The following is a 26058-nucleotide window of genomic DNA, read 5'->3' as shown; positions in this document are numbered from 1 at the left end:
GTAGACCGACCGATCGATCGAATATGGCCGATCTATCGGCAGGGGGGGGGGGGGCGCACCACGGCCGGCAGCTTTTTTGCTTACCAGCTGCACGAGTAATGTTACCACGGAACGTATATCTTGCTCGTTCAGCGAGACGACGCGCCTTTACAAGGTAAACGTGGCAACCCACTCGATAGTGGATTGGAGGAAGGGAGCTTTGCGGGGTTGAGTGCAAGAGGTCGTTCCGGGCCAGGCGTTCCAGAAGTGACACTATCAATTTATTCGTGACTGCACAAATTTAAGCACAATTGTTGATTTAACCCCCTCCGCCACACACACAATATACATACGTAAACATCATTCGAAACAGAAACATGGAGGCTCGTTTCCAATGGTATATTTTGACATGATCGTCCCGTAGTAGAATAATGCAGTAGTTTGTAGCACCATAAAAACACTTTTAGCATTTCACGTAAAAGTATTCTCACAAACACTTTAATGCGTCGGTAAACTTGCGATTAACACGATTAACATAATTAGCGCGTATGAAGCAGATGCAGTGACAGCATGCCAAGCGTCTGATATCCCACCACCGTGTATATAGGACTACATCGCCACCGATATAGACAGACTGTTAGACACATCTTAAAGTTCACAAGGGGTAGTCATCTTACCGAGGGGAATGTCATTAAATTCATCAAGAGCACTTTTCCTTACACATTTGCCAACATCCAAGGTAAACTGTCTGTAAAAGGTATCATCAATTGTCAAAGAATTACAATTATCCAGGCGGCTGACCTGGATTATGAACAAAGTATAAACTGCATACAGATGATCCCTATTAAAAGTGGTAATTGTGATGTAGTTTCCACGTTGTGTCCTACTAAAGAAAATTGAATAAGACATGATTTATGTTTCGGCTGTGGCGTTATCAGACACACCTGGTGTTCTTCCAAGGTGTTGCAGATTTTTCCAAAGCATTTCACAACGTAGTTATATATATTTTTTACATCTTTTTATACAGTCTCAACCTGCACATTTTTTCTTTAATTTTGTTTAACTGACCGGGATAACTTGCCGCGGAATGATATTCAGAACGTAAATTGGGTGACAAACGAGAAGGGGAAATTCGGTCCACCTCGCTCATTCAGTTTCCAGTCGCAGATCGATTCTAGGCTTTGATCGAGGCCTTTCTTCCAAGAGTCCTAGTGATCAGCTTCCACACACACGTGTTGCGTGGGCAGCCGGTTCCAGACTCCCACCACTCTTTGCGTAAAAACACAATCGCCTCTTGGTCTCGGTCATGACACTTTCCTCTGCTCAGCCTCCACCCGTGGATTCTGGTTATATTCTCTCTGTCACCTTGTTGCAAAGGCCTACAATATATATAAAAAGGTTGCTCAGTAGCTGTATGTAGATTTCATGTCGAGGGTCATCGCATGTTGAACTTTATGTGATGCACATAGCTGGGCACGCAATTCATTGGCACTCCTTGCTGGCTGTAGGTGTCACTTTAATTTTCCAAAAAGTAAATGTGGAATTACAGAATAGAGGTCACGCAATACTTTTTTGTCAATCAAAATCTGCAGTGTGGCAATCATTTTTCTGTAGCCAGGTTACCGTAGTTAGATTTTTTTAAACATATATAATAAAGGGAACATATGGCAACACTTAAAACACAGCATAACATGCAAGTCTAAATACTTTCAATTTGGTTTTAATAGCAATGATAAAGTTTCCAATTTAGTTTGCTTTCATTAAATAATTGCGTTTTAGGGCGTAATTGTGAACAATGTATCCATTTTTCTTGGTTCTTTCGGTAAAGTCACATAGAAGGGAAATAATAAAATAATACAAATTAAACATAATAAGATACAATTCTCACGACGTGACTTTATCGAAAAAAACAAGAATATGAATCCATGCAGTCACGAAAGCTTTAAATCGATATGTATCCATTGCTGTAGAGCTGCTCGTGAGTTTTCAGCTGTGAATAATACTTCACTGCTCATTCTAACGAGGCATGAGTGGACTGTAAATTCGATCTAGACTTTTAAGACATTTTGCTCGGGGTTAAAAGGTGACCCATAGGAACCGGTCAATAAGAAAAACCGATTTTGTTTCCCATGCAGCCATCATCAGCAGCAGCAGCATCCCGTGAAGCAGTTTCCACGCCGTAATGACAGCTTCTTACATTGCGGCTTCCCAAGATGCGTTATTTGCATAATAACAGAAGGGAGTATGGTTGTGTAATAATGATTGGAATAGGACAGCTATGACATAATACAGATGATATAAATGGCAGGGAAAATTTACGTAGTGTGCAGGACAGCATTTTTCCAAATACCGAGGATGGGCAGTACAACTTTGTTGCGTTTTTGTTGATGCTCCTGTTGGAAATTCTACGAAGCTGTCTCTACAGTTGCCGTTATGAAACATATGCATCCGTTTTTGAAGGCATATTCTAGGCAATTAAGAGTCAATATTTTAGCCTGTAGTCTGATGCTCTAGAGGCATGGGACTGGGAGCCTGCCACCTTTCCTGCCAACCCGCCATGCCCAGCACAAACAAAACCCTTGCTCAAAGGGCCCAGTAAAATGTGACCCAATTCAAGCCTGACAACTCGGACTGTGAAATGCTTAATATATTTTGTGGGATAAGAATTAAAATATTTAATATAACGTATGTATACAGTGTCTATTTCCCACCTGCTAAAGAGGCATAGGTTAGGTAATATTAAATGGACATCATTTTTTTGCACTGCGGAGGAATTTCCATGGACAATGTTATTAAAACCGTGCAAAGTAAATAATTTGTGGATTTTAACGATGCCGATAACATTGCAAACCCAAATGCAACTACTCCATATTTCCCAATTGTCAGCGTTAATCAGAGGATTATGAAAATCAGCGTTTTAACAGACAAGATTATTGCATAAATGTTGCATTGGTTAACATCACATTAAGATTAACTCATGGGTTACACGGTGGGATGTATTTAGGCCAAATGCATGCATGCATGTTTTGGGTAGATTATATTTTCTGATTGCTGCACATTGGCCAAGCACACGCGCAGAGCTGTAAACGTTTTTTGAGTCAAATTCGAAGAGCGACCTCGTTGCAGAATAAATGTTCTCGGCTTTAAAAAAAATTGCCGTACAGTACTTTGTCCAAATCGTGTTGACTAAAACTCACTGCAAATCGTGCCTTTGTTTTCAGGTGTAATTAAGTTCCAGTGAAAATGTATTCAACCAAAATGACCAAGAGCGTTTTATCTTCTCTCGGTCAGTTTAAATAATAGATTAGTCCCAATGAATAGTTAATAACCCCAAGCGCAATTGTGAACAGATGACAAATTGCAACACTAAAGGGAAGGTGATAACTTCAATTTACGCGGGAATAAATCAAACCGCTCGATCGGCTTTGATTTTGATGACTTTAGGGACGTTGACTCGGCAAAACTGCACCGCATCTTCTGGCCAAACTAAATCCACAACACCCAACTGTTGTCCCGATATCACACGAGACATCAAGAGACGGCGACTCAGATGGCTAGGACATGTGTACTCAAGAATTGACCAGGACCGTATACCAAAGATTGCGCCGAAGATGGCCACCGCCGGGCTAAAGAAAACCCGGGAGACCCCCTGGCGGCAAGACCTGTGAAGGACGAGCTGGCAGCAGCCATCGACCTCTCTTGGGGCGTGGCCCAACATGTTGCCAAGGACAGGAAGAAGTGGAGGCCACTCATTGCGCCCTTTATGTTCCATAGGGGACAAAGAGGATTAACTAACGAACTAACTTAGGGACGGTTGACACGGCCAAATTGAACTCGCAAACGTTAAAGAAAACCTGCGTCAACCAGTTTGAATGTCCACCGCTTTGTGTACATATGATGAGTGGCCCTCTGGCAGAAGGCACGACACCCACAACAGAAGGGGTGGCTATTCAGTTAGGTACATCATATCAACAACGCATTTTACAATGATAAACTGTGTACATTTCAAATTGTGTTTGAAGTCAATTTAAATGATGTTAACTGCGTAAGGGAGCAAATGCACACGAGAATTTAGCTCCCACTCACCACATATTTCCAATGTAAAATATGTTCTTCAGGGAATGATATGATGTGTACTATGAATTAGTGATCCGAGGAGTAATGTAGAGATATCTTCTGGGTGGGAATTAAAGCCTTTGAACATTAATGGGTCACGTCCATTGCACTTAAGACAGGTCCATGGAGAAAAATAATACAGCCTCATCAAGGTCAGTCGTTGCTTTTATGTCAGGCCAGAACTCCCCATTGTCCCTCGTATACAAAACCAGGGCTTGCCACGTACAACGGGCTCACACATCACTTTCAGCGCCACTTGAATACAGAATGCACTGTGGATTAAACAACCGTTTTAAGACGGGTCACGAACAAGCTGGCGAACTGGAGAGGAAACCTCACGCAGGGTGGAGGGATTTTGGGGACAACAAAAACGGCCACCGTGAGCAGCCCAATGCCATGGGCCCAGAGAAGGTGGCACACGTCGGGGCCAACGTTGCACGTTCATTGGGAATCTCTCGCAAGAAAGAACCTTAAAGAGACGGACATTGACAGCCATGACGAACAATGGCCCAGCTCAAAACGACGAGGATGTAAGTCTTGAGATAACAATGACAATGCAAGACCAGACCCACTCTCGGGGGGGGGGGGGGGGATGTGGATATGGGCGGGACGTTTCGCGGGAACCGGACAAATACGGTGACTGGACACACAAGTAGGATGGTCATGAAGGGGATAACCAAACAGGATGCGGAATTATGAAATCAGAGCATAGCACTGAAATACCTCCGTGAATATTTAAATAGGCTGATGTTATTCAGGCTGTGGATATCCACTTGCAATGTCACCACTGTCCAGCCAGGCAGCACTCCAATGGGGACAGCACCACTTTGTGGCAAGTCAACAGCGACTTCCGTGGATAGACTTGTCCCTGCCATTGGAACGTAGAATTTTAACCACTTGCCTGGAATCACCAATCAAAATTATCGCCGCCCAAAGCTTGAGCAGCGAGACACGCATTGACTAAGGACACCAGTGGCAAATGCAACATAGGCTTTTGATGGAGAGTACACTGCAGTAACTGGGGCGCTGGGGTAGCGAGATGTTAACTACTTCACCTGGTACGCAGGAGGTCGTTGGTTCGGATCCTGACACCTGCAATAGTTGGAGTTTGCATGTTTTTCCCCTACCCGTGATGGCGTGGCTTTTTCTCCGGGTCCTCTGTTTTTGTCCCTCCACATTTAGAAACATGCGCTTTAGAGTATTTGGCCGCAATACATTACCAGATGATAAGCCACTTTGCTGAGCTATCATTTGTGGCCAGGTCGCTTCTGAAAAGAGATATATTGCTCAGTGAGCCTTACCTGGTAAAATAAAATAAAAAATGTTTAGTAACAGGACAATACCAAAACGTGCCTCTCAAATTATGTTTCCATTCTCAAGCGACCATTTGGCAGTCCTCATTTCCTCTAGTTCAGATCCAGTGGTGGGAATTCCACATTCCTAAGGCACGGACAAGTACACAAACAACAATGTATATTTACGCTCGAAGTGATTTTACAAGAATTAGCTGAGACTCTTAAGTTTCATTGTTGTCCTTTTTTATTGTGGCCAATTACTCTACTACATAATTGACGACTCCGTCCCACCGCGCACATAAACTCCGCGACCCGCCTGGCGCGGATCGTTCTGTTGCCGTGTCGTGTCCAAGCGCAGCAGCGAGGACGAATGCGCAGAAGAAACAAACTTTTAAACTTTGATTAGCGCATCGTGTAGAGTTCGTCGAGAGGAGCAGATTGCCGTGTCGTTCGCCTTCACTAGACATAAAATGACGTCGCAAGGTAGTTTATGCGAGAGCCGGGGGCTTATGGGACCGCCATAAGGTTCATATGCTGAATATATATAAAGCCGCAATGCAGGCTTTTTAACTCAGAGCTGTCCTCCATGGTGTATTCGCACTCTCCCAACACAATCCTCTTGAGTTTGCGGCTTAGTGGGGCCAATTTAATCTGGGATATACCACTTACGCCATTACACGGGTGGGGAGGGGGGGGTGTTTACCAAGCAGAACCTCTCCCCTCTTTCCTACAACACCATAGCATCTAACTTCCCCCCCCCCCCCCAACGTCGGTCTAAGCTTTGGATCCATCCATAGCCCTGGGGAGCCAGGAACGTTACGTTAGAAAAACTTCAGCTTTGAAAAACCACAGAATATAATGTCCACACACTGTGCATGGATATCGTGGGGCGAGCGGTAGCGTAGTTGGTTGCCGAATTGCCCCTAGAACTTGGCGACCAAGGTTGGAATCTTGTTTACCACCAACATCAATGACAGATATCTCAACCGGTCATTGGCCTCCGCTAAGTTGACTCATCCTTAAACGGGGCACTTCGGTGGCGATTATATTATTTCCCTCGTCTCGAATGCAAGAAGTCGTTTGGTTTTATCCCGACCTTGACGAAGACTCTTGTATGTTTGTAGTTTGCGTGATCTCTTTCCCCACTGGATTCTTCTTCGTGTCCTCTGGTTGTTGCCTTCCACATTCACAAACGCGCGCTGAAATTATTTTGGCTGCTGCTATACATTCCCCGGTGTGATGATATCCGCCACAGCGATGAGATATCACGCGTGGCCAGGTCGCCTCTGAAAAAGAGCTAATATCTCAGTGGGCTTTCGCTGACAAAATAAAAGCTTCTTTACGAGTACCTGGTGCAGTGTGTCATTTACAAAGGTGGACTGGCATGCCCCTGGCCACATCTCCCCCTGGTGTGCCGTGTTGACCTTCACAGGTTACAGCTGACACCTCTTTCCCCAACAGTCTGTTAAGACTATAGGGGTGATCTTTGTATGTGCATGAGTAGGTATAAAGTAGTGGCTTAGTGGTTGCTGCTCTGTCTTACCAGCCTGGCAAGATGGGTTAAATTCCTGGCCATGCGCAATTTTAAATGGACTTGCGTTACGAGCCTGCTCTGGTAAACCGAGCGATGTTTTTGACTACCCGGTGCAGTGTTAAGCGTCGACAATGGGGAGACAAAATAGGTGCTCGCTAAAAACACGGACTGCTGCAATCTAATGAGGATAAAAAAAAAGGCGGATCGTCTGGTGTACGTGACTATAAACGTTGCTTCACGCTTGAACATCGGTGAATTTACTCATCAATGCTGAAAAATATTTCGCAGGACAGGAGGCCAAGAAAGCGATTGACGCAGTCCTTAGCATCGGCGATATAGGGAGACTCAATTCACCTACATCGGGATTCGCCAGTGAGCCAAGATTTTGATTGGCGTGGAACGCTGGAATGCAATGAGGATTAGATTGAAAATAAACCATGAAACCCTTTGAAGGTTCGGCAACGTAGCGAATCGTACAAAAAAATTATTTCGCTTTGTGGGGGAAATATATTTGCGTATATAAAAATAAAATTCGTTGAAATTGGAGACAATTTATAGACCCCAGGTTGAGACACGAGGGACCAGTTGTATAAAACAGTTTTCCCTCTCCATCTGACCAGGTGGAACGCTTTGCGGACCACACCGGCACAATCAGGAGGTCGAGGGGTTTTAATCCCAACGAGGGATTGCGTTTTGAGACAAATATCCCCACCTGTCAGCTCAGACAGACTGCTGGGGCAAAGTGCTGTTCGAGAGCTTCCATGAAGGCCGTCATGGCTCAAAAGGGGGTGAGAGAAGGTGACCAACACCACGCCCCAGGCCCGCCTTTGTCTCCCCCAGCACGTGTGCACACATTCCAACCCAGGTACTATTTTAAGGCTGAGTCAACCTCGGGGAGAGACCCCAGGACCGTTTCAAATATTTTCACCACTATTAATCGACCATGAGCGGGAATCGAACTCGGTCGCCAGACTCGTAGCGTGGTGCGCTAAACTGGTTTGTGACCACTTCCCCCGGAGGGGTGAGCCAACTCGCCACGCGACCCGGGGCCACTAAAATGACGACCAAATTGTCCGAACCATGAAGCGAGTGTCTTATGGAAATACCGGCCCCCAGTACAGGCATGTTACGTTTTAACCGCTGGCTCTCAGCCACTCAGAGATGAGCTCTTCCCCCCCCCCCACCATGCTCGACTAGGCAAGTAGAAACTTTGATTTTGACTGCTTTAAAGTGGTTGGCAGCAGAGAGTTGTGCTGAAAAATCCATTGCTGTATTTCAGTAATACGCTCCCACGACACTTACGCTCCCTGTCTTCCAACCCGCACTGACTAGCATGGTGGAAAGCGGTGCAACGTCGCGTATCCAACCCGCCGGGTATCCGAGGTTATGGGCAGACCTATTAAACGGTCGGAGGTGTGAACATCGATATAAAAAGACGGCCACACCATCGCGCACAATCACTGCGCTGGGTCTGGGTGGTTAACTAGACAGGGTGGATTTACGACAGTTGGATACGCGACGTACTGTACGATCAAATAACCCCCGCAACCCACACAGAACGGGGAGGCCATCATCCAGCAGTGGATTGAAAAAAGGCTGTGCATGGAAAAGCTAAATGAACCAAAAAAATCACTTCAGGTGTTTATTATTATTTTTGAAATGGCCAAAAGCCACAGAGACGTGAGGCTTGCAGACAACGGGCGGTCTGCAGACACCGGGCTGTGTAGACGAGGGGTGGTCTGGAGAGTGGCGGTGGCGTTAGACTTCCGGGCAGCCGTGCACGTGCACCGCCCCCTGCACGGAGGCCGCCTTGGCGAAGTCGCGGGCCTCGCCGTTGAGCGCGAGGCCCCGCAGGCAGGCCGAGAGCCGGGGGATGTTGTCCGGCCAGGGGCCCGGCAGGCCAACTTGAGAGAGAACGCAGACGTGCGGACACGCGGACACGCACGGACACGCACGGACACGCACGGACACACACGGACACGCACCGAGACACACGGACGGGAGCGCGATGGTCAGATAGGGGAGGGCGGGAACTGGGAACGGCGAAAAGGTACACGCTGATGCCGGCACACACAGCTTAGAATATAGAGCACGACGGACGTGGCACGGTAAACGTGGCAAATGGCACAAGGTCCAATGGCGGAGCCAGGATTTTCAGGTAGGGGGGGCAACCCCTCCAGCAATGAAAACTGATAGAGGAGTTGTTAGTAAGTAAGGACTTGTCTCTTGCTTTTTATTCGACGCGCGTGCGACGATGGCGCAGCCGTCGATCGAGGGTCGAATTCAAACCGCGTTGTGTGATCGTTATCGCGCTCGCCGAAGGTGAATGCCTTCAGGGAAGTCGTGTCCTGTATACGCAACTGCGCACAATTCTGTGAGTCACTTATAACTGCTTTGCCATTACTTATTGCCAATTATGAACTCAGACTATTATCCTATCATCTCATAGAGTCCCTGGCACGTAATAATATGCCGATTTATTACTAATAAATCCCAATGATCCGATCGAAATTAGGGATTTAGATCGGATCATTGGGGGGGGGGGAGGCACGTGCCACCCCCCCACTTGCTCTGCCAGTGACAAGGTCAGTGCCAGATTAAGCTAGTGCAGGGCCTGTAGCATATGTTTTAAAGGGGCCCTAAATAAAAAAAACACATACATATAAAAACACACATTTTTAACTTGCACAGTAAAGTAATTGTACGACAAATCGCAAACCTTAAACACCTGGCCGTTCATAAAAGGTGAAGGCAGTATAGTACTATAGTAATAGAGCAAGTGCAGAATCGCTGAACCGGAATTGATAGCTTGAAAGCATTTAGCGCGGGGCCCTTGAAAGTGCGGGTCCCGTAGCATGTGTAGCTACTTTTGCTCCTAGGATAATCCGGCACTGCACAAGGTACAGAACACGTGGCAGAGAAACACACGGCGCAGAACACATGGACACGAGTTACGCGATGCAGATAACACAACACGTGTCACAGAATACACAGAACACACGGCACGAAGCGCACAGCACAACCAGCACTCATCGGGATACCGTACTCGGCACACGCAGAGCCTGCCGATGATACCCAATTCATGCATTGACATTTGCCCATTTTTGATGATGCTTTTAAGAAAAATGTCCACCGAGTTTTAGCGGCGTTCCAGCTACAATTGACAACGCGCTTCACGTGTGACGCGAGGCTGTGGCGGTGACGGTGGTGATGGCGCGGTGGCGAGAAACTCACGGGGCAGCCCTCCGACGTGCAGCTCCTGCTGCACTTGCGTGAGCAGCCCGTACGCCGGGCCCTTGACGGTACTCACGTCCCCATCCACGTCCAAGTGAAGCACGCTCCTGGTCTTGATCACTACAAATAAAAACAAACAAAAGGACAAAGGATCCCCCCGTGTAGCCTTAACAGACTGTCGGGGCAAGTGTTGTTGGTGAGCACCTATGAAGGCCGGCACGGCACACGAGGGGGTCGGTGGCCAGCACCACGCCCGACCACCTTTGTCTGCCTCGTGGCGATGTTTACACATTGCATCAGGTACTTATTTGAGGCTGAGTCGATCTAGGGGAGGCCCGGGACCGGTTCAGATAATCCTCACTGGTGGTGGCCGTGAGCGGGAATCGAACTCGGCTCACTGGGTTCGTAGCGCAGCGTAGCGCTAACCACTACACTACCGCTCTCCACCATCACTGCACATAAAGACTCTTTTCCTCTTGCACGATGTAGAAGCGACGAGCGCTGTTAGCGAACTTGCAGTAAGGCCACCGTGGCACACTGGGGCTGGTTGTCGCATTACATCCTACCACCTTTGTTTTCCCAGTGCAACAGGTACTCATTTTAGGCTGAGTCTACCTACGGCCGGCCCAAGGCAGGTTACAGTTATCGTGGCACCACAGAACCACTTCTCCTTAATCCACATCCCTTAGCCCACACTAGATGGCGCTCCCTCCCTATGCAACGCGTGTTTTCAGTCTGATATGCTTTAGCTTACATATGTAATAAAAGACTTGACCACGATCTCTGGCTCAGTGTCCTTTATTTGGTCCGTACTGTATTACCCACACGGCTGTCTCTCTTCTTTGCTCAGTCCCCACAGTGCCGACTCCGATGTCTCTCTCTTCTCCACCAGCAGCCCCTCTGTTGGCCTCTGTCGCTCCTGTAGCCCCCACAGCAGCTCCGCTGCTGTTACTCACTCTCAGCCCCCTTGGCTGTAACCGCTGCTACTCACTCCGCAGCGCTGACAGCCTCGTGCTGTCTCTCTCTCTCTCTTCGTCGCTCCTGCGACTCTCTGCAGCCACACCGCTGCCTCTAACACACAGCCTTCCTGGCTGTACTCTCCTCTCTCTTCGTCGCTCCTGCGACTCTCTGCAGCCACACCGCTGCCTCTAACACACAGCCTTCCTGGCTGTTACTCTGGGGTTGGCTCCCGCTGGCCGGCGGTGCCCCCCTCCTCTCGTTCGCCCTCGTGGCCTCACCCTTTTCCATTCACAACCCGACTGACTTCTCTTTCCGGTTTACCCACTTAAGGACCCCAACCTTTCACCCACGTCACCTGGCTCCGCCTCCTCGTGACGTCACATCCGGAAGGTCGCTTTCGCCCGCATTACACCACCCTCCCCCATAGAAAAAACCCAGCCGACCTCGGCTGAACAATACCAAAGCGTAATGCGGTGAACCGACCTTCCCCCTTAAAGGACACTAAGCATGTAATATAACAACAAGAACAACAACAGCACAAAGCACAACAACGCACATTCGCATGTCGTACACGACAGCCACCCGGCCCCAGGGTAGTGGAGATGATGTAATTCCGGCCCGCTTAAGAAAACCCCAATAATTACCCAAATAACCGCGATGGACGCCCCAGTATTTACATTTTAACAACAATATTATTTACACGTGAAAACAACAACAAAAAAATTTCTGCTCTTACCCACCAGCAGTCCTCCCTTGAGGACCAGCACAGACCTCAGACGTACACAGCATGTACCCACAGTCACTCTCAACAAACCAACAAAACCCCTAATCGCACACCCTCGCGTGGAGAGAGCCACGCTCCCCAGCGGTAACGTTTAATTCGCCGTAACCCTCACCGTGGTCGTCAACCCACGGCAACATCCATTTACCATACTCTCAGCTAGTGCCATTTCGGGGATGAGCAGCACTCGGCCATGCTCCTCCCTTACTATCCCATCAGCGATGGACACACACCAGCCTTGCCAAAAATAATGACGTTGCAACGTCAACAAAGTCTTCTGCACCCCTAAATGCAATAGTGTGTCACAATGGAGAGTTCTAATCAACTCGAATCGCAAGGACGTTGGTAGCACCACACGCCAGCTTTCCTGGAACCCTTCTCGCCACATAAGCAGACCATCTCGGAGAGCGGTTCGCGGCCCCACAGCCGTACTCGGACTCCCATTGTCCCTCATAGACCGCTTCCGCATGGACAACAACAACTCATCCATCATTTGTTCCCGAATCCAGACAGACCGCGGCAGATTCAAAACCCCGTCAGTCGGTCCCGGTTCCATCGGAGTATCCGACTTCTCGACGGCCAACGTAAGCGGCTGAGGGGGGTTTAGAATCGGCGAACACCTATGCGTCCCCGACGCACATTTACAAGGGGCGCGCCCTGGTAATCTGGAAAGTGCGTCAGCGTTCGCATGGCGCACTCCCTTCCGATGTTGAATTTGGAAGAAAAATGCCTGTAGCGTGTCCAACCAACGTGCCCACTGTCCCGATGGCTGGTCCATTTTAAGTGCATATTGCAAGGCCGCATGATCCGTACGCACAATAAAAGAACGACCGTAAAGGTACGGTCGAAATTGCCGTAGGAAAAACCAACCGCCAAAAGTTCTCTACGAGTGACACAGTAGCGTGTTTCCGCAGGCGACAAGACTCGGCTACCATACGCCACGACGCGCTCTACGCCCCCTTTAGACTGTGATAATACCGCCCCATTACCTGTGTCACTCGCGTCCGTATCAAGAATGAAAGGGCGATCAAAATCGGGATAATCCAATGTCGGAGCCGTAGCCAATAGATCACGCAGACTCCGAAAGGCCGCCTCTCCCGGCTGTCCCCAACAAATTTCCGTCCTTTACCCGTAAGGAGATGCAAGGGCCTCGCAATCGTCGCAAAACCCGGCACAAATCTTCGGTAATACGAGGCAAATCCCAAAAACCGCCGAACATCCCCCACGGTGGCCGGAGTCGGCCAATCCCGGACGCACGCCGTCTTTTCCGGATCCGTGGACACCCCCTCAGCACTCACAATGTGCCCCAGATAACGGACGGACCGTTTCAGTAGGTGGCATTTCTTTGGTTTAAATTTTAAATTCGCAGAGCGCATCCTCGTGAACACTGTCTCCAGCCGTGTTAAATGTTCCTCAAATGTGCGGCTGAAGACAATGATATCGTCCAAATATATAAGACACGTCTGCCACTGCAACCCCGTCAAACGAGCTCCATCAATCTTTGAAATGCGCTTCATAGCCAAGGGAAGATCAATCCCTCGGCAAGGCCAGATATCAACGACCCCCCCCACGGGGTAATGTTCTCTTATAGAGACAATAACGCCCTAACCCAAAACCCGTGAGCCCCCGGCACACCAGGTTCAGTCTGCCACCGCACAACTGAACCATGACTCCCCGAGCCATATGAGCACACGGCCCATTAGTTTAAGACATACCACGGAGGTTTCGCCTCCGGGCTGTCAGGTCAGCCATCAGCCATAGGCCGACGTGACCACCACTCGTGCATCACCCAATCAACAATGGCAGGCATAACAGATGGAATATTTGCCCCACCGAGGTTTTTCCCGCGCGCTCAAAATGGCGGCCCCCTTCGCCCAGCGCGTTCGCGCAATATCTCGCGCGCACTCAAAATGGCGGCCCTTTCCGCAAAGCGCATCGACGCCATACCCCGCGTGTGCGCAAAATGGCGGCCCAACGTGCGAACACGTGGCCAGTTTTCTCCATTCGTGCACCCCAGCTTCCCTTTGCTGGGGGTCACAAATTGCATCCCCCGTCTTATTGTAACAATCCCAACAACGATAGACGCACAGCCCCAGCTTGCTGCGCGCAGCAGTCATATCGGGGAATTTTTAACCAATATTTTACCAACCACATTGGTTACACAACCCAACTCGCAAAGCAACTCGTGGCTGCATGCGACCAACCGAATACGCGACGCAACTTGGCGCCAATTTACGGTCCCATTAGCATTAACCTTTGAGACACCCACAACGGCGTCATCATGCACCCTCAAAGCGCGCTCTCTCTCTCACAAAGCGCCGTTACCCATAATATACACAAAATCGCGTGTACATAACATCCATACGACCAAATAATAGGGTCCCCCTCGAATTTGTTACCAATTTCCAAACAGGTACGCACAATTAATAACATCCCAACCCCAATAGTCAATCAATGCATCGCACCCCATAACCGTACAGAACGGTGTAACAGCACATACAGTCAGCATATCGCGATCACACGCGCACATTTAAGCACAATAGCAAGCCGATCTGCAGGTAACCAACACACCATTAATCCAGTCGTAACATTGCAGCAACAACACAAATATTCTCTCTCTTGCAACAACCACATCGCACATAGCACCTCGCAGCACAATACACCAAAAAAAAAATATATATATTTTTCAATTAAGCCCATCGCACAAGGTAACCCACGAGATGATACAGCGCAAGATACCCGACGCTCCCGAGTTAATAATTAACTTCGCCATCAATATAACAACTCCACACCGCAGCGCACACACACAATTTACACTCAGCAAGCACAGCATACTCTCCGTCCATTCTCAACACACGTACACACTTTAATTGACACCGAGCAACAAGCAGATAGCGCGTTCATCGTTATTACACACACATACCCACAGTCCGAACCGCGCTCCGCACAATCGAGTCATGAGAGAAAACAAAATCGCCCCCCCCCGGCCCTCGAAAGATGGGTGAGGTGTGTGTAAAGGCCGGGTGCGTATCGTTACGACCCGCCCGGGGCTGCAGCAAGAAGAGGACGGCAGGGCGGCAACTTGAGTCGTCTCGCAGAACTCGTTCGGCGACTTGACTGCTCCGTTGTCACGCACCCGAGCCAGGATGGGAGAGCTCCCGCCCCAGCAGCTGTAGCGTCGTCGTCCTCTCCTCGCAGCTCCCCCTCGCAAAACAGCAGCTCACAGCAGGCTGCTCTCCCCGCGGCACCTCCAGATGGCAGCGCAAGGCTGCCTCTCCGCCGCGATGTTGAAGATGGCGGCGTCTCCCCGCCGCGGTGAAGACAAGATGGCGGCTTCCCGCCGTTTCTCCCCTGCCACGCCCAAGATGGCGTCTTCGTGCCGCGTGGCAGATGGCGCTGGCAGCGCAGGCAAGGCGTCGGCCTGCAGACCACCATCGGCTCTCCCCACTGCCGTCGTCGGCGTGGTGAGCTCACACGGTTTCGCCAGCACAATTTTCCAGGTCTCCAGCTGCGCCATCTGTCTCAATCGTAAGTCGGATGATGTAGCAGATGATGGCACAGGAATATTCTTTCTTCCGAGCCGTCTTGACAAGCCGTTTCACTTCTGACACCAGTGTAATAAAAGACTTGACCACGATCTCTGGCTCAGTGTCCTTTATTTGGTCCGTACTGTATTACCCACACGGCTGTCTCTCTTCTTTGCTCAGTCCCCACAGTGCCGACTCCGATGTCTCTCTCTTCTCCACCAGCAGCCCCTCTGTTGGCCTCTGTCGCTCCTGTAGCCCCCACAGCAGCTCCGCTGCTGTTACTCACTCTCAGCCCCCTTGGCTGTAACCGCTGCTACTCACTCCGCAGCGCTGACAGCCTCGTGCTGTCTCTCTCTCTCTCTTCGTCGCTCCTGCGACTCTCTGCAGCCACACCGCTGCCTCTAACACACAGCCTTCCTGGCTGTACTCTCCTCTCTCTTCGTCGCTCCTGCGACTCTCTGCAGCCACACCGCTGCCTCTAACACACAGCCTTCCTGGCTGTTACTCTGGGGTTGGCTCCCGCTGGCCGGCGGTGCCCCCCTCCTCTCGTTCGCCCTCGTGGCCTCACCCTTTTCCATTCACAACCCGACTGACTTCTCTTTCCGGTTTACCCACTTAAGGACCCCAACCTTTCACCCACGTCACCTGGCTCCGCCTCCTCGTGACGTCACATCCGGAAGGTCGCTTTCGCCCGCATTACACATAGATGGGCAATGTCAAATGGACGGGAGAAAATAGTAAGGTGACATCACGAGCAGTTCTTGCGCAGTCATTGGTGACCAGATTGAGACGATCAACTCCGATTAGCACGGTTGGCTACGTACGGTGTGAAAGGAGTTAAACATACATACGTACAACTCACCACACTTGAGGACCTGGTTTAATCACAAGAGGCCGAAGCTTAAGACTCAAACTCGGGCCCTGAGCGGTAGTGGTTCATCACTCTGACGCAGCCATTATTAACCGGCGGAACTCCCCAACCAATCTCGCACAGCAATGAACTCTTGATTAAATTTTTTTTTTTATCTAAATGATCAGAATCAGAATCTTTATTTAGATCGGAGGAATCCGATGAGCTATAAAGCTCTTTTTCAAAGATATCCAGGAGGGGCGGGTCGGAAAGTTAATTAACCTTAAACACGGCTGCTATTTTTACAATTCTAATCTCCTTTGGGTGGTAGTTTAGAAGCTGCAATGCGTGTTCATCGTGGTGTCGTCAACACGGTCCTACAAAGCCATGGGGGGGTGGGCGCTGTTCTCAAATGCTGACATTCCACATTCCTATGGAAGAGACAAATCCCTCCATAGTTCAACCGCTGCTAAGAATGCACAACGCTGCTAATAATGCACACCGCAATTGTAGAGCCCCTCTCTCGATCCATTCCCACACCGTGTGAGCCATGGGGGTTGTTTGACCATACTTCACCATGCTGGTCAAGTGTGGGTTGGTAAATGGAGGGGGCTGTGGGAGGTGGCCTGGAACCGGTTCAGGTGTCACTCGCCACGGATAGTTGGCCGTAGCCCGGAATCAAACTAAGGTCGCCAAGTTCATAGTGCGGTGCGCTGACCACTACGTAACTGCTCCACGAACATTATACAAGGTATGGGATTTTGGAAAGGATGGCATGACACTACTGCTCTAAGCAGCCCGGGCCAGCTTCTATTCCAGTGAAATCGACTGCCTTGGTCGTGACTTTGGCCCGGCACAAAGAAGTCACTCAAGGGTTCAAGTGAAGGTGGACGCAGGAGCCGAGCATCAGAGGGGCAGCTGTCGCAGTGGACGGCGACCGCGCCTCACCTGCGATGCGATGCCACTGGCCATCGCACAGCGAGCGCGTGGGGGAGACCGTGGCGGAGAACTCCTCCACGCCATCGTTCGCCAGCACAGTCACCTGCAAGCGACACGCAAGCACAAAAGAGAAAGATCCCTCCATGTCGACTTAACAGACTGTTGGGGCGGGTGCTCTTTAGCGAGCACCTATGAAGGCCGGCACGGTACATGAGGGGGTGAGTGGCCAGCACCAGGCCTGACCGCCTTTGTCTCCACAGTGGTCGTTGTCTATACACCGCACCAGGTATTCATTTGAGGCCGAGTCGACCTAGGGGAGGAGGCCCAGGACCGGTTGAGGTGATCGCCACTGGTTTTGGCCGTGAACAGGAATTGAACTCGGGTCACTGGGTTCGTAGCGCAGCGCGCTAATCGCTACAACCGCCGGTCCCCACGGCATCAAACTAGAGCCGGCCCCGGCACGGGCTGGGATGGTGTGGCCGAAACCCACGTCCTGCCGCCTTCATCTCTCCAGTGGCCGCATTCACATATCGCTGCGTCAGCAATAGGAACCCAAGGTCAGGCTCGTGGTAACGCCTCACACTGAGAGGATAGTCCGTGGCCGAGACCCAACCCCAGGTTGTTGGGATCGTCGTGCAAGGTACCAACATCGCACATGCACAACCAAACTCTGGCATTGTGTTCCCCCCGTAATGTTTCGTGGCAAACATACGTGCACATATGCACGATGAACCGCTTTTGCTCCGTACGTAGCCGCACGTGTTAATCGGAGGTGCCATCTCACGTCGGTATATATCATTCAACAACTCATCCGTTTCTCCAAGCGAAGTGGACTGCAGGGTCGAGTCAATCTTAATTTTAGAACTTTCGTGACTGCAGGAATTATTATTTGTTTCTTTCGGTTAAGTCACGTCTAAAGATAAAATAATAAATTAAATTAAATAATAGAATACGACGTTTCGATTGCAACACAAGCAATCATCATCAGGTATAATGAAATAGCGACATAAAATCTAACCAGAAAACTATAGACAGACATATTAGCAGACAGATATCACCAAGATACATAGCGAGAGCAACACAGGTAACAGAGAGGGGTGATCGTCTCTGTGTGGTGGCCTTAAATGGACAGAGGGGGGGGCGGAGGCAGAGAGAGGGAGGAGGGTTAGAGAAGAAATTAGCATATCAATGAGTGGTCAACAGACGTGGTGCTGCGAATGCGATGGCACGGCAAGCAAGCCTGAAAATCAGGAGAAGGACACACTAAAATTAAATAACCTAGTAAAATATCGAAATGTAATGTAATACAACACAGAGGGTCGGTCAACACACAATTAACGCATAGCCTGGTTGATTACGTATTTCAAAGATTGCTAAGTTAGAATTTAAGTGTGAACAATCTAAAGAGAGGACACAGGCAGAGAAAACAAGTCGCCAGAGAGAGAGAAAAAAGATAAGCTTAAAACTTCCCCGTAGAAGTGGTTCAATCTTAATTTTAGAACTTTCGTGACTGCAGGAATTATTATTTGTTTCTTTCGGTTAAGTCACGTCTAAAGATAAAATAATAAATTAAATTAAATAATAGAATACGACGTTTCGATTGCAACACAAGCAATCATCATCAGGTATAATGAAATAGCGACATAAAATCTAACCAGAAAACTATAGACAGACATATTAGCAGACAGATATCACCAAGATACATAGCGAGAGCAACACAGGTAACAGAGAGGGGTGATCGTCTCTGTGTGGTGGCCTTAAATGGACAGAGGGGGGGGCGGAGGCAGAGAGAGGGAGGAGGGTTAGAGAAAAAATTAGCATATCAATGAGTGGTCAACAGACGTGGTGCTGCGAATGCGATGGCACGGCAAGCAAGCCTGAAAATCAGGAGAAGGACACACTAAAATTAAATAACCTAGTAAAATATCGAAAGGGTCGAGTCATATGCGAGGTGTTTTGTCGCACGCCTACGATCTAAGCACTTGGAGGAGGGGGGGGGCAAAGGGTTTGGTGGCTCCAACAAAATTGTGAAACTCCCCAGCTCACTGGGCTGCAAGAGGAGCCAGGAGGTGGCAGTGGAGTGAGTGAATTGCATCCCTTCGTATGCGTGGGTTTTGTCCAGCTACTCCAGTTTCTTCCAACATGAAGCCAAACTCGTAATGGATACTGGCCATACAACACAATGCTGGAGCCTCCCCTGAGGTTTATGTGGATAATTAAAAGGCGTATGTCACTGGTATACAACAGAGGTGGAGTGGTGGTGCAGTGGTTAGCGCGCCGCGCCTTTAACCGGGCGACCACGGCTAACACCGGTGGTGAGTGATGCCTAAAACAGTCCTGGGCTTCACCACTTCACCAACCTACAATGACGAGGATGGTGAAGTATGGTCATACAACCCCCACGACTAAAAAACTAAACTATCAACTATTTTTATTTCACCAGGTATGGCCCACTGAGCTATGTAGCTCTTTTTCAGAAACGATCTGGCCCCAAATGATAGCTCAACGAAGCGGCTTATCACGTGGAAATGTATAGCAGCTAAAATACTCTAAACGCACGTTGATTAAAAATGTGGAGGGGAAAATCCCAGCGACCACGGGGAGAGAGAGAGAGAACACGCAAACTCCAAATATACAACAGGCATCAGGGTCGGGATGGAACCCACGACCTCCTGTATACCAGGCGAGGTAGTTAACATCTCGCCACCGTGGCGCCCCCGCCATGGGAAGGTCTCCTTCCAGCAGCTGATTGGCAAAGGGCTACAACATATGGCCCGGGACGGTGGGGCAAGGATCAATCGTGGGAATGTGACAGCGGCCGTTGCCGTGCCGCGTCTCCGCTGGAGTCCGTGCGCCACGGCCGCTTACCTGGCCACCGTGAAGGTAGAGGGCGAGGTATCGCGTGGCGCCCGGGCGACCCAGGTGCAGCAGCTGCCCCGAGGGGTGGTGCGGCCGGACCTCCAGCGCCAGATCCAGCTTCGACGCCACCTCCACGGCCTCGTCTGCAGTGCCACAGGGGTCAGGGGAGTAAGTGTGTGTGTGGTGAACTTCTTTCGCACGCCTACGTAGCCAACCGCGCTAATCGGAGGTGCGCGGGAAAGATGACAAACTTTACACAAAAAGCAGTTCTAAAGAAATGAGTTTGTCAATCTAGATGATGATTTAAAAGTGCACAGCTCCAGTGGCTTCCTAATATCGGAAGGAGGAGCATTCCAGACGGCCGCAGAAGTGCATCTGAACGTGCGCGATGCGGTGACTGTCTCCGTTCTATGGGTGGCCAAAAAGTGCAGTGATACCAACAACTGTTAGGGCGAGCGCTGTTATTGAGCTTCTATAAACGCTGTCACAGCACACAACAAGGATGTGGCCAGAGCCACGCACGACCGCCTTTGCATTTCCAGCGCTGATGTACGCACCGCACTGGGTGCTCGTTTAAGGCAGAGCCAACCTAGGGGAGGCCCCAAACCAGTTCTGTAATCCCATATCACTCTCCTCTAACGTTAGACATGGCCAGGAATTCAACTTTCGATGCCGGCTTCGTAGCGCGGTGGCCACGGCCGTGAATTGATCTCGCGGATGCCAGGTTCACAGCGGCGTTTCATAATTTACCTTGTCAAGAAGTGAAACGTAAAAAAAAAACTGTAAATATTTGCAAGATAACGACACCGCTGCACGTCGTGACGCGGCGACGCGGCAGCACGACGACACCCGCGTGGGGCTCGCCGTGCTGCGTCACGTCGTTGCGAGGTGTGTATGTACGTTGAACTTTTTTTGCACCATACGGGGCAAGCATGGTTTTTCTCCTCCACATTTAGAAACGTGCGTTTACACGGCTTATTCGATGCTAGGTTGAGGGCGAGGGAGCGGGGGGGGGGGGCAATGCCGGCACGGCTCTCTCACCCAGCAGCACGTGGCCGCCTTCGTGCGAGAAGAACACGCCGGGCGTCGTGGGCGCGGAGGTGCAGGTCGTCACGGCGAAGCGGCGCGCTGGCTCCCCCAGGGGCGCTCCGTTGAGCCGGACCCCGCGCACGCAGCCACGCAGCCCGGCCCTCCAGCGGCCCTGCGGTGGGGGGGGGGGCGGTGACGGCACACCCGGGGCGCGCGACGCCTCCCGTTAGAACGGTGCTCCTCCTTCTCGGCCCGCGTGGCTACCGTCAGCGCCACGTAGCAGTGACCAGCGCTCGCTGGTGCATGACGCGGATCGAGTGCCTTACGAACACGGAACACGCAAATGTACGACAGGAAACGAATGCATTACGAGCGCAAAACAGAGCTACAAACAATACCAAACACCAGCATTGACTTGGCCTCTAAGCACTGAAGGGACGCCTGAACACGTGATCTCTCTCTATTTACATAACATAACTTTGCGCGCCATTGCGGAGAACATAACGAAGATAAATAAGCAGACAATTCATCCTTCACGTATATTTGTTCCTCGATGTAACATTTTTTTAAAGCGATTTGTACACATCTCATCAGCTGCATCATGGCCTTCTGGAACTTAATATAATTCTCACGAAGAAGGGCGGGTGGAAAAATGCTGCCCCTTATTCTTTGTAATAAAGGGTCTCAGAACGAGCTCATCCGCTTCCGCGGAATATTCTCTAGTATGGGGCGGTGCTTGGCTTTGCGAGAGATACGAATAAGTCTGTCAACGAGTGTGAACGCTCGCGATGGCGCGCTCTCACGAGTCCGGTCCATCGGGATTGCGCGCTGCTCACACAGTGATAGCTCTGTGGAATAGCAAGGCTGTTTTAAGTTTCGATTGAAAGCTTTTGTGACTGCAGGGATTCATCTTCTTGGTTCTTTCGGTAAAGTCACATAAAATGGAAATAATAAAATAATAAAATAAAACGTTATCAAATAATTCTCACGACGTTTCGGCCACAATGCAAGCAGCCGTCCTCAGGTGAAGACCAGGTCTGTCGGGGAGACAGCGTCTGAATGTTTTAAGTGTCGAGCAAAACCTGCTGAGACTCAAGCATGGATGTGGAACATCTCCCACAGGCGACCGCCTCCAGCTCCTCGGGTTTGGAGACCCCCGGTGAAACTGCGCTGGCCGCATCGCCGCACAACGCTTGCGGGCGGGAACAGCAGCAGTAGCAGCAGCAGCAGGAGCAGCAGCAGCAAGGGTAGCAGCAGGAACCGAAGCATCAGCAGCAGCAGGAACAGGAGCAGCAGCAATAGCAGGAGTAGCAACAGCAGCAGTAGCAGCAGTAGCAGCAGTAGCAGCAGCAGCAATAGCAGGAGTAGCAACAGCAGCAGTAGCAGCAGTAGCAGCAGCAGGAGCAGCAGTAGCAGCAGCAGGAGCAGCAGGGACAGGAGCAGCAGGGTAACCGTGGGTTGTGGATCATAGACAGCGTCGATTTGGGGTCCTGTTGAGGCCGGCGCTGTGCACTGCTCAGCAAGATATGACGGAGCAGATTGGTACAGACCCTTGTAGATCAGAAGCAGACATTTATTTAGGCTGCAGGAGGAATGTGATGAGTTATGAGGCTCTTTTTCAAAGATGTCCAGTAGGGGCGGGCCAACAAGATGAGCAGGCATGGTTTTGTAAATACAGTCACACCTCGGGATACGACCGCTTTGGAATATGTCGAATTTTATATACGTCGTGTTTTTGACGAGAAAAAAATGTCTCGGGATATGACGTCTTGCTTTGGGATACGACGCGCTTGCTAGAACTTGTATGGGTCGGGATGAGTCACCGCGTACCCGCGTCGACCCCGTTCAGGACTGAAACAAAGCGCCACTCCTCAGTCTGCCTGTAGATCTCGTTCAGTGCACAAACCCTTGCTATAACTCTCTGTGAATTTTGACGTGTTTTTTGCGAATTTATTCAAGATGGGTCCTAAGAAGGTTTGTGAGAAAAGCCAAGCTACAAAGAAAATGGTTAGGATCGCTATTGACGTGAAAAAGAGATCATAGAAAAGTATGATTTCAGCTTCCTGAAGTTTTAATGGAAGGGGACTCTCCTTGCAAAAAATTACATCTCCTCCTCCTCCCCTTCCTCACCACCATCCTCGCAGGCTATCAACTCCTCTCAGCAAGGTAAAGTGATGTTACATTATATTTGTATTTCAATTTATTTTAATTAATGCATTTATTAAAATTTATGTATGCATTTTAGTAATAAGTAGTGCCTAAATTATTTTATACAACCCCATTAATGTATACGCCATCTAAAATATAATTTCTTATACTCTGGAACGGATTATTTCCTTTCCCTTTATTTCTTATGGGAAAAATTCGTTTGGTATACGTCGTTTTCGGTATAAGTCCTACCAGTGGCGGCTCCTGCAAAATCTCTCAGGGGGGGCAAATGTCTGGATGATTGATAAGGATAAGGTCCACCCATGCAATGGATAAATTAACAGCTTAAGCATGTAAAGGCAACTTCACTTCTTTAATAATAATGAAAAATAAAGTGACTCTTACAATACATCTTGTTTGTTTCTATACTCACTATTAATACAATCCACTCAAGTTTCTTTTATTAAAGATTCCACTAGGTGACGACAAATTATATTGTTGGATGAAACGTGCTTACGTATGATGACGTAAGCACGTTAGTGCGAGCCCTACCGGAAGCCATAGAGAATGCATTGCAGTGCCCCCCGTTCGAAAAAAAACATCTTTGAATATAAGTCTATGGGGCCACTCGGGGCGATTCTCAGCCGGAGTGAAATCGCCCAAAAAGAGGCGGTACTCCACAGAACGTGACATGACGCTGATTGGACTAAATCCAGAGGCACAGTGACGGCTAGCGTGACTCTGTGGTTGAATGACATTGGTGGTGCGTCGCCCAATCGCCCTAATGAAGAAACTGCCCCTGAGTCCTACATTCTGGAACGAATTAACGACGTATACCGAGGTACCACTGTAATCTTGTCGTTTGATGGGTCACCAATGTAACCCATCTCGTATCGGGAACATTATCAGATAAGATTTCCGTTTTGCAACTCTCAGGCGAGCCGCGGCATTTGACACAGCCCCGGAGCGTCGCTGGCACCGTCTCACGGAGCGATGCCGACGGCACAAATCGCAACACGACTCGGAATTAATCTCTCGAATCGGGCGAAACGCCCCGACGCGGCGCGACGAACGTGGGCGGCTTTCTACCTGCAGGTGTCGCCGGCCCACGCCGCTGGCGACGCCGCCCAGGTAGAGCGGGGAGCGCAGGCCGAGCTCCGGGCCCCCGCGGCGTGCCGGGGCGGCCTTCGCCGCCGAGCCATCCACGATCAGCTCCCCGCGAGCCTCGGGGCCCACCACCACCTCCACCTACGCGACACGGAGAGCGACGGACCGGCGGGCAACGTCACGTCGGGGGGTTGCCACCTCTGCGGTGCAAACACAACCGGGGCGCATCTCGATGCCACATCTAAAGTGATGTCCAGATCACTATGAGCATCGAGGCCCACAGGGCTCCCCCACTACGCCGCTTGCTTCGTCTGTACGGCAAGAAGAGAGATTTTTCGACCGATTTAAGTAATGAGCTCCGATGTGTAACATCTGCAAATGACAACGGACTGCATTCGCCATCAGCAGCTGCTGGAACGTGGGCTGCGCCTCCCCGAGCAAGTCGACGAGCACGGCCAAGGCCGCAGAAACTCATCGCGGACCCATCACGGGACCCATCACGGCCACGCACCGAGTGCCACTGGCCGTCGTTGACCTTCTTCGGGCTCTTCAGCTTGAGCCTGTGGCCCCGTTTGCTGCTGCTGCCGACGGTTAAGTGGAGGTGCCCGTGGGCCAGGTGCACGTCCAGGTGCCGCCCGTCGTCGTCCCCGCCGCTGGACGCGTACACGAGCAGCCCATTGCTGGCGTCGGTCTTCAGCTCCAGCGAGAGGTGCCTGGGCGCATTGAGGGCACGGACAACGATGCTCACACACGAAGACTACACCGATTTTATTTGACCAGGTGAGGCCTACTGAGCGATACAGCTCTTTTTCAGAAGTGACCCGCTTACACACACACACACTCCCACGTACACACACACACACACACTCCCACACACTCCCACGTACAAACTCCCACATCCACACTCACCCACGTAGATCTAAAACGCATTCCTTTAGAACAGCTTCTTGTGGTTAGTTTGTTGGCACCTCCCAAAAGCACGGGTGGCTATGTACGGTGCCAAACGAGTTCTACACACCTACGTACATTTCCACATTTGGTCCGCTGCGGTGGAATCGCGCCGCACGTGCGTTTCCCCCACGAGAGGCGGTCGTGCGCGGCTCGGCACCGTTGCCCCCGCCCCCGCACCCCGCCTGTGTGTCCCGCCCGCAGCGTCGCGAGCGACTTACACTTTGGCGAGCGTGGGCGTGGGGAGCGCGAACTCGGCGCGGCTCTCCTTGGCGCCCCCAAAGAGCAGCCCCGCGTCATCGCCGTTGCCCCCGCTGGAGCCCCCCCGCGGCCCCGCACAGCCGCCCTCGCCGGGCCACGCCGGCACGCCGTCCTGCACGGGCCTCAGGTGCCGCGCTGACGAACCCTGGGCACGCGGTCACCACCAGTCACGTGGTCAACACCGGTTACGGGATCACCACCGGTCACGTGGTCAACACCGGTCACGTGGTCACCACCGGTCACGTGGTCAACACTGGTTACGGGATCACCACCGGTCACGTGGTCACCACCAGTCACGTGGTCAACATCGGTCACATGGTCAACATCGGTCACATGGTCAATACTGGTCACGTGGTCACCACCGGTCACATGGTCAACACCGGTCACGTGGTCACCACCGGTCACATGGTCAACACTGGTCACATGGTCACCACCAGTCACATGGTCACCACCTGTCACATGGTCACCACCAGTCACGTGGTCACCACCTG

The 26058-nt window shown here is 50.6% G+C and overlaps 1 protein-coding gene across 1 annotated transcript in view; it reads right to left on the bottom strand.

Annotated features, from left to right (window-relative positions):
• Positions 1 to 363: 363 nt before the first annotated feature.
• Positions 364 to 26058, bottom strand: part of LOC144724931 (laminin subunit alpha-5-like) — a 218783-nt gene continuing 193088 nt past the window's right edge. Inside the window, 8 exon segments of the mRNA XM_078604249.1 lie at positions 364 to 8828; positions 10159 to 10278; positions 17225 to 17318; positions 20084 to 20217; positions 21116 to 21275; positions 24341 to 24499; positions 24870 to 25071; positions 25528 to 25712. Of these exon segments, the coding sequence (XP_078460375.1) occupies positions 8683 to 8828; positions 10159 to 10278; positions 17225 to 17318; positions 20084 to 20217; positions 21116 to 21275; positions 24341 to 24499; positions 24870 to 25071; positions 25528 to 25712 (1200 nt within the window). The 3' untranslated portion in view covers positions 364 to 8682.

This window comes from Lampetra planeri, chromosome 22 (assembly GCF_965212315.1).
Source record: "Lampetra planeri chromosome 22, kcLamPlan1.2.h2, whole genome shotgun sequence".
Classification (NCBI taxonomy): Eukaryota; Metazoa; Chordata; class Hyperoartia; order Petromyzontiformes; family Petromyzontidae; genus Lampetra; species Lampetra planeri.
This window is presented reverse-complemented; position numbering and strand designations above follow the sequence as displayed.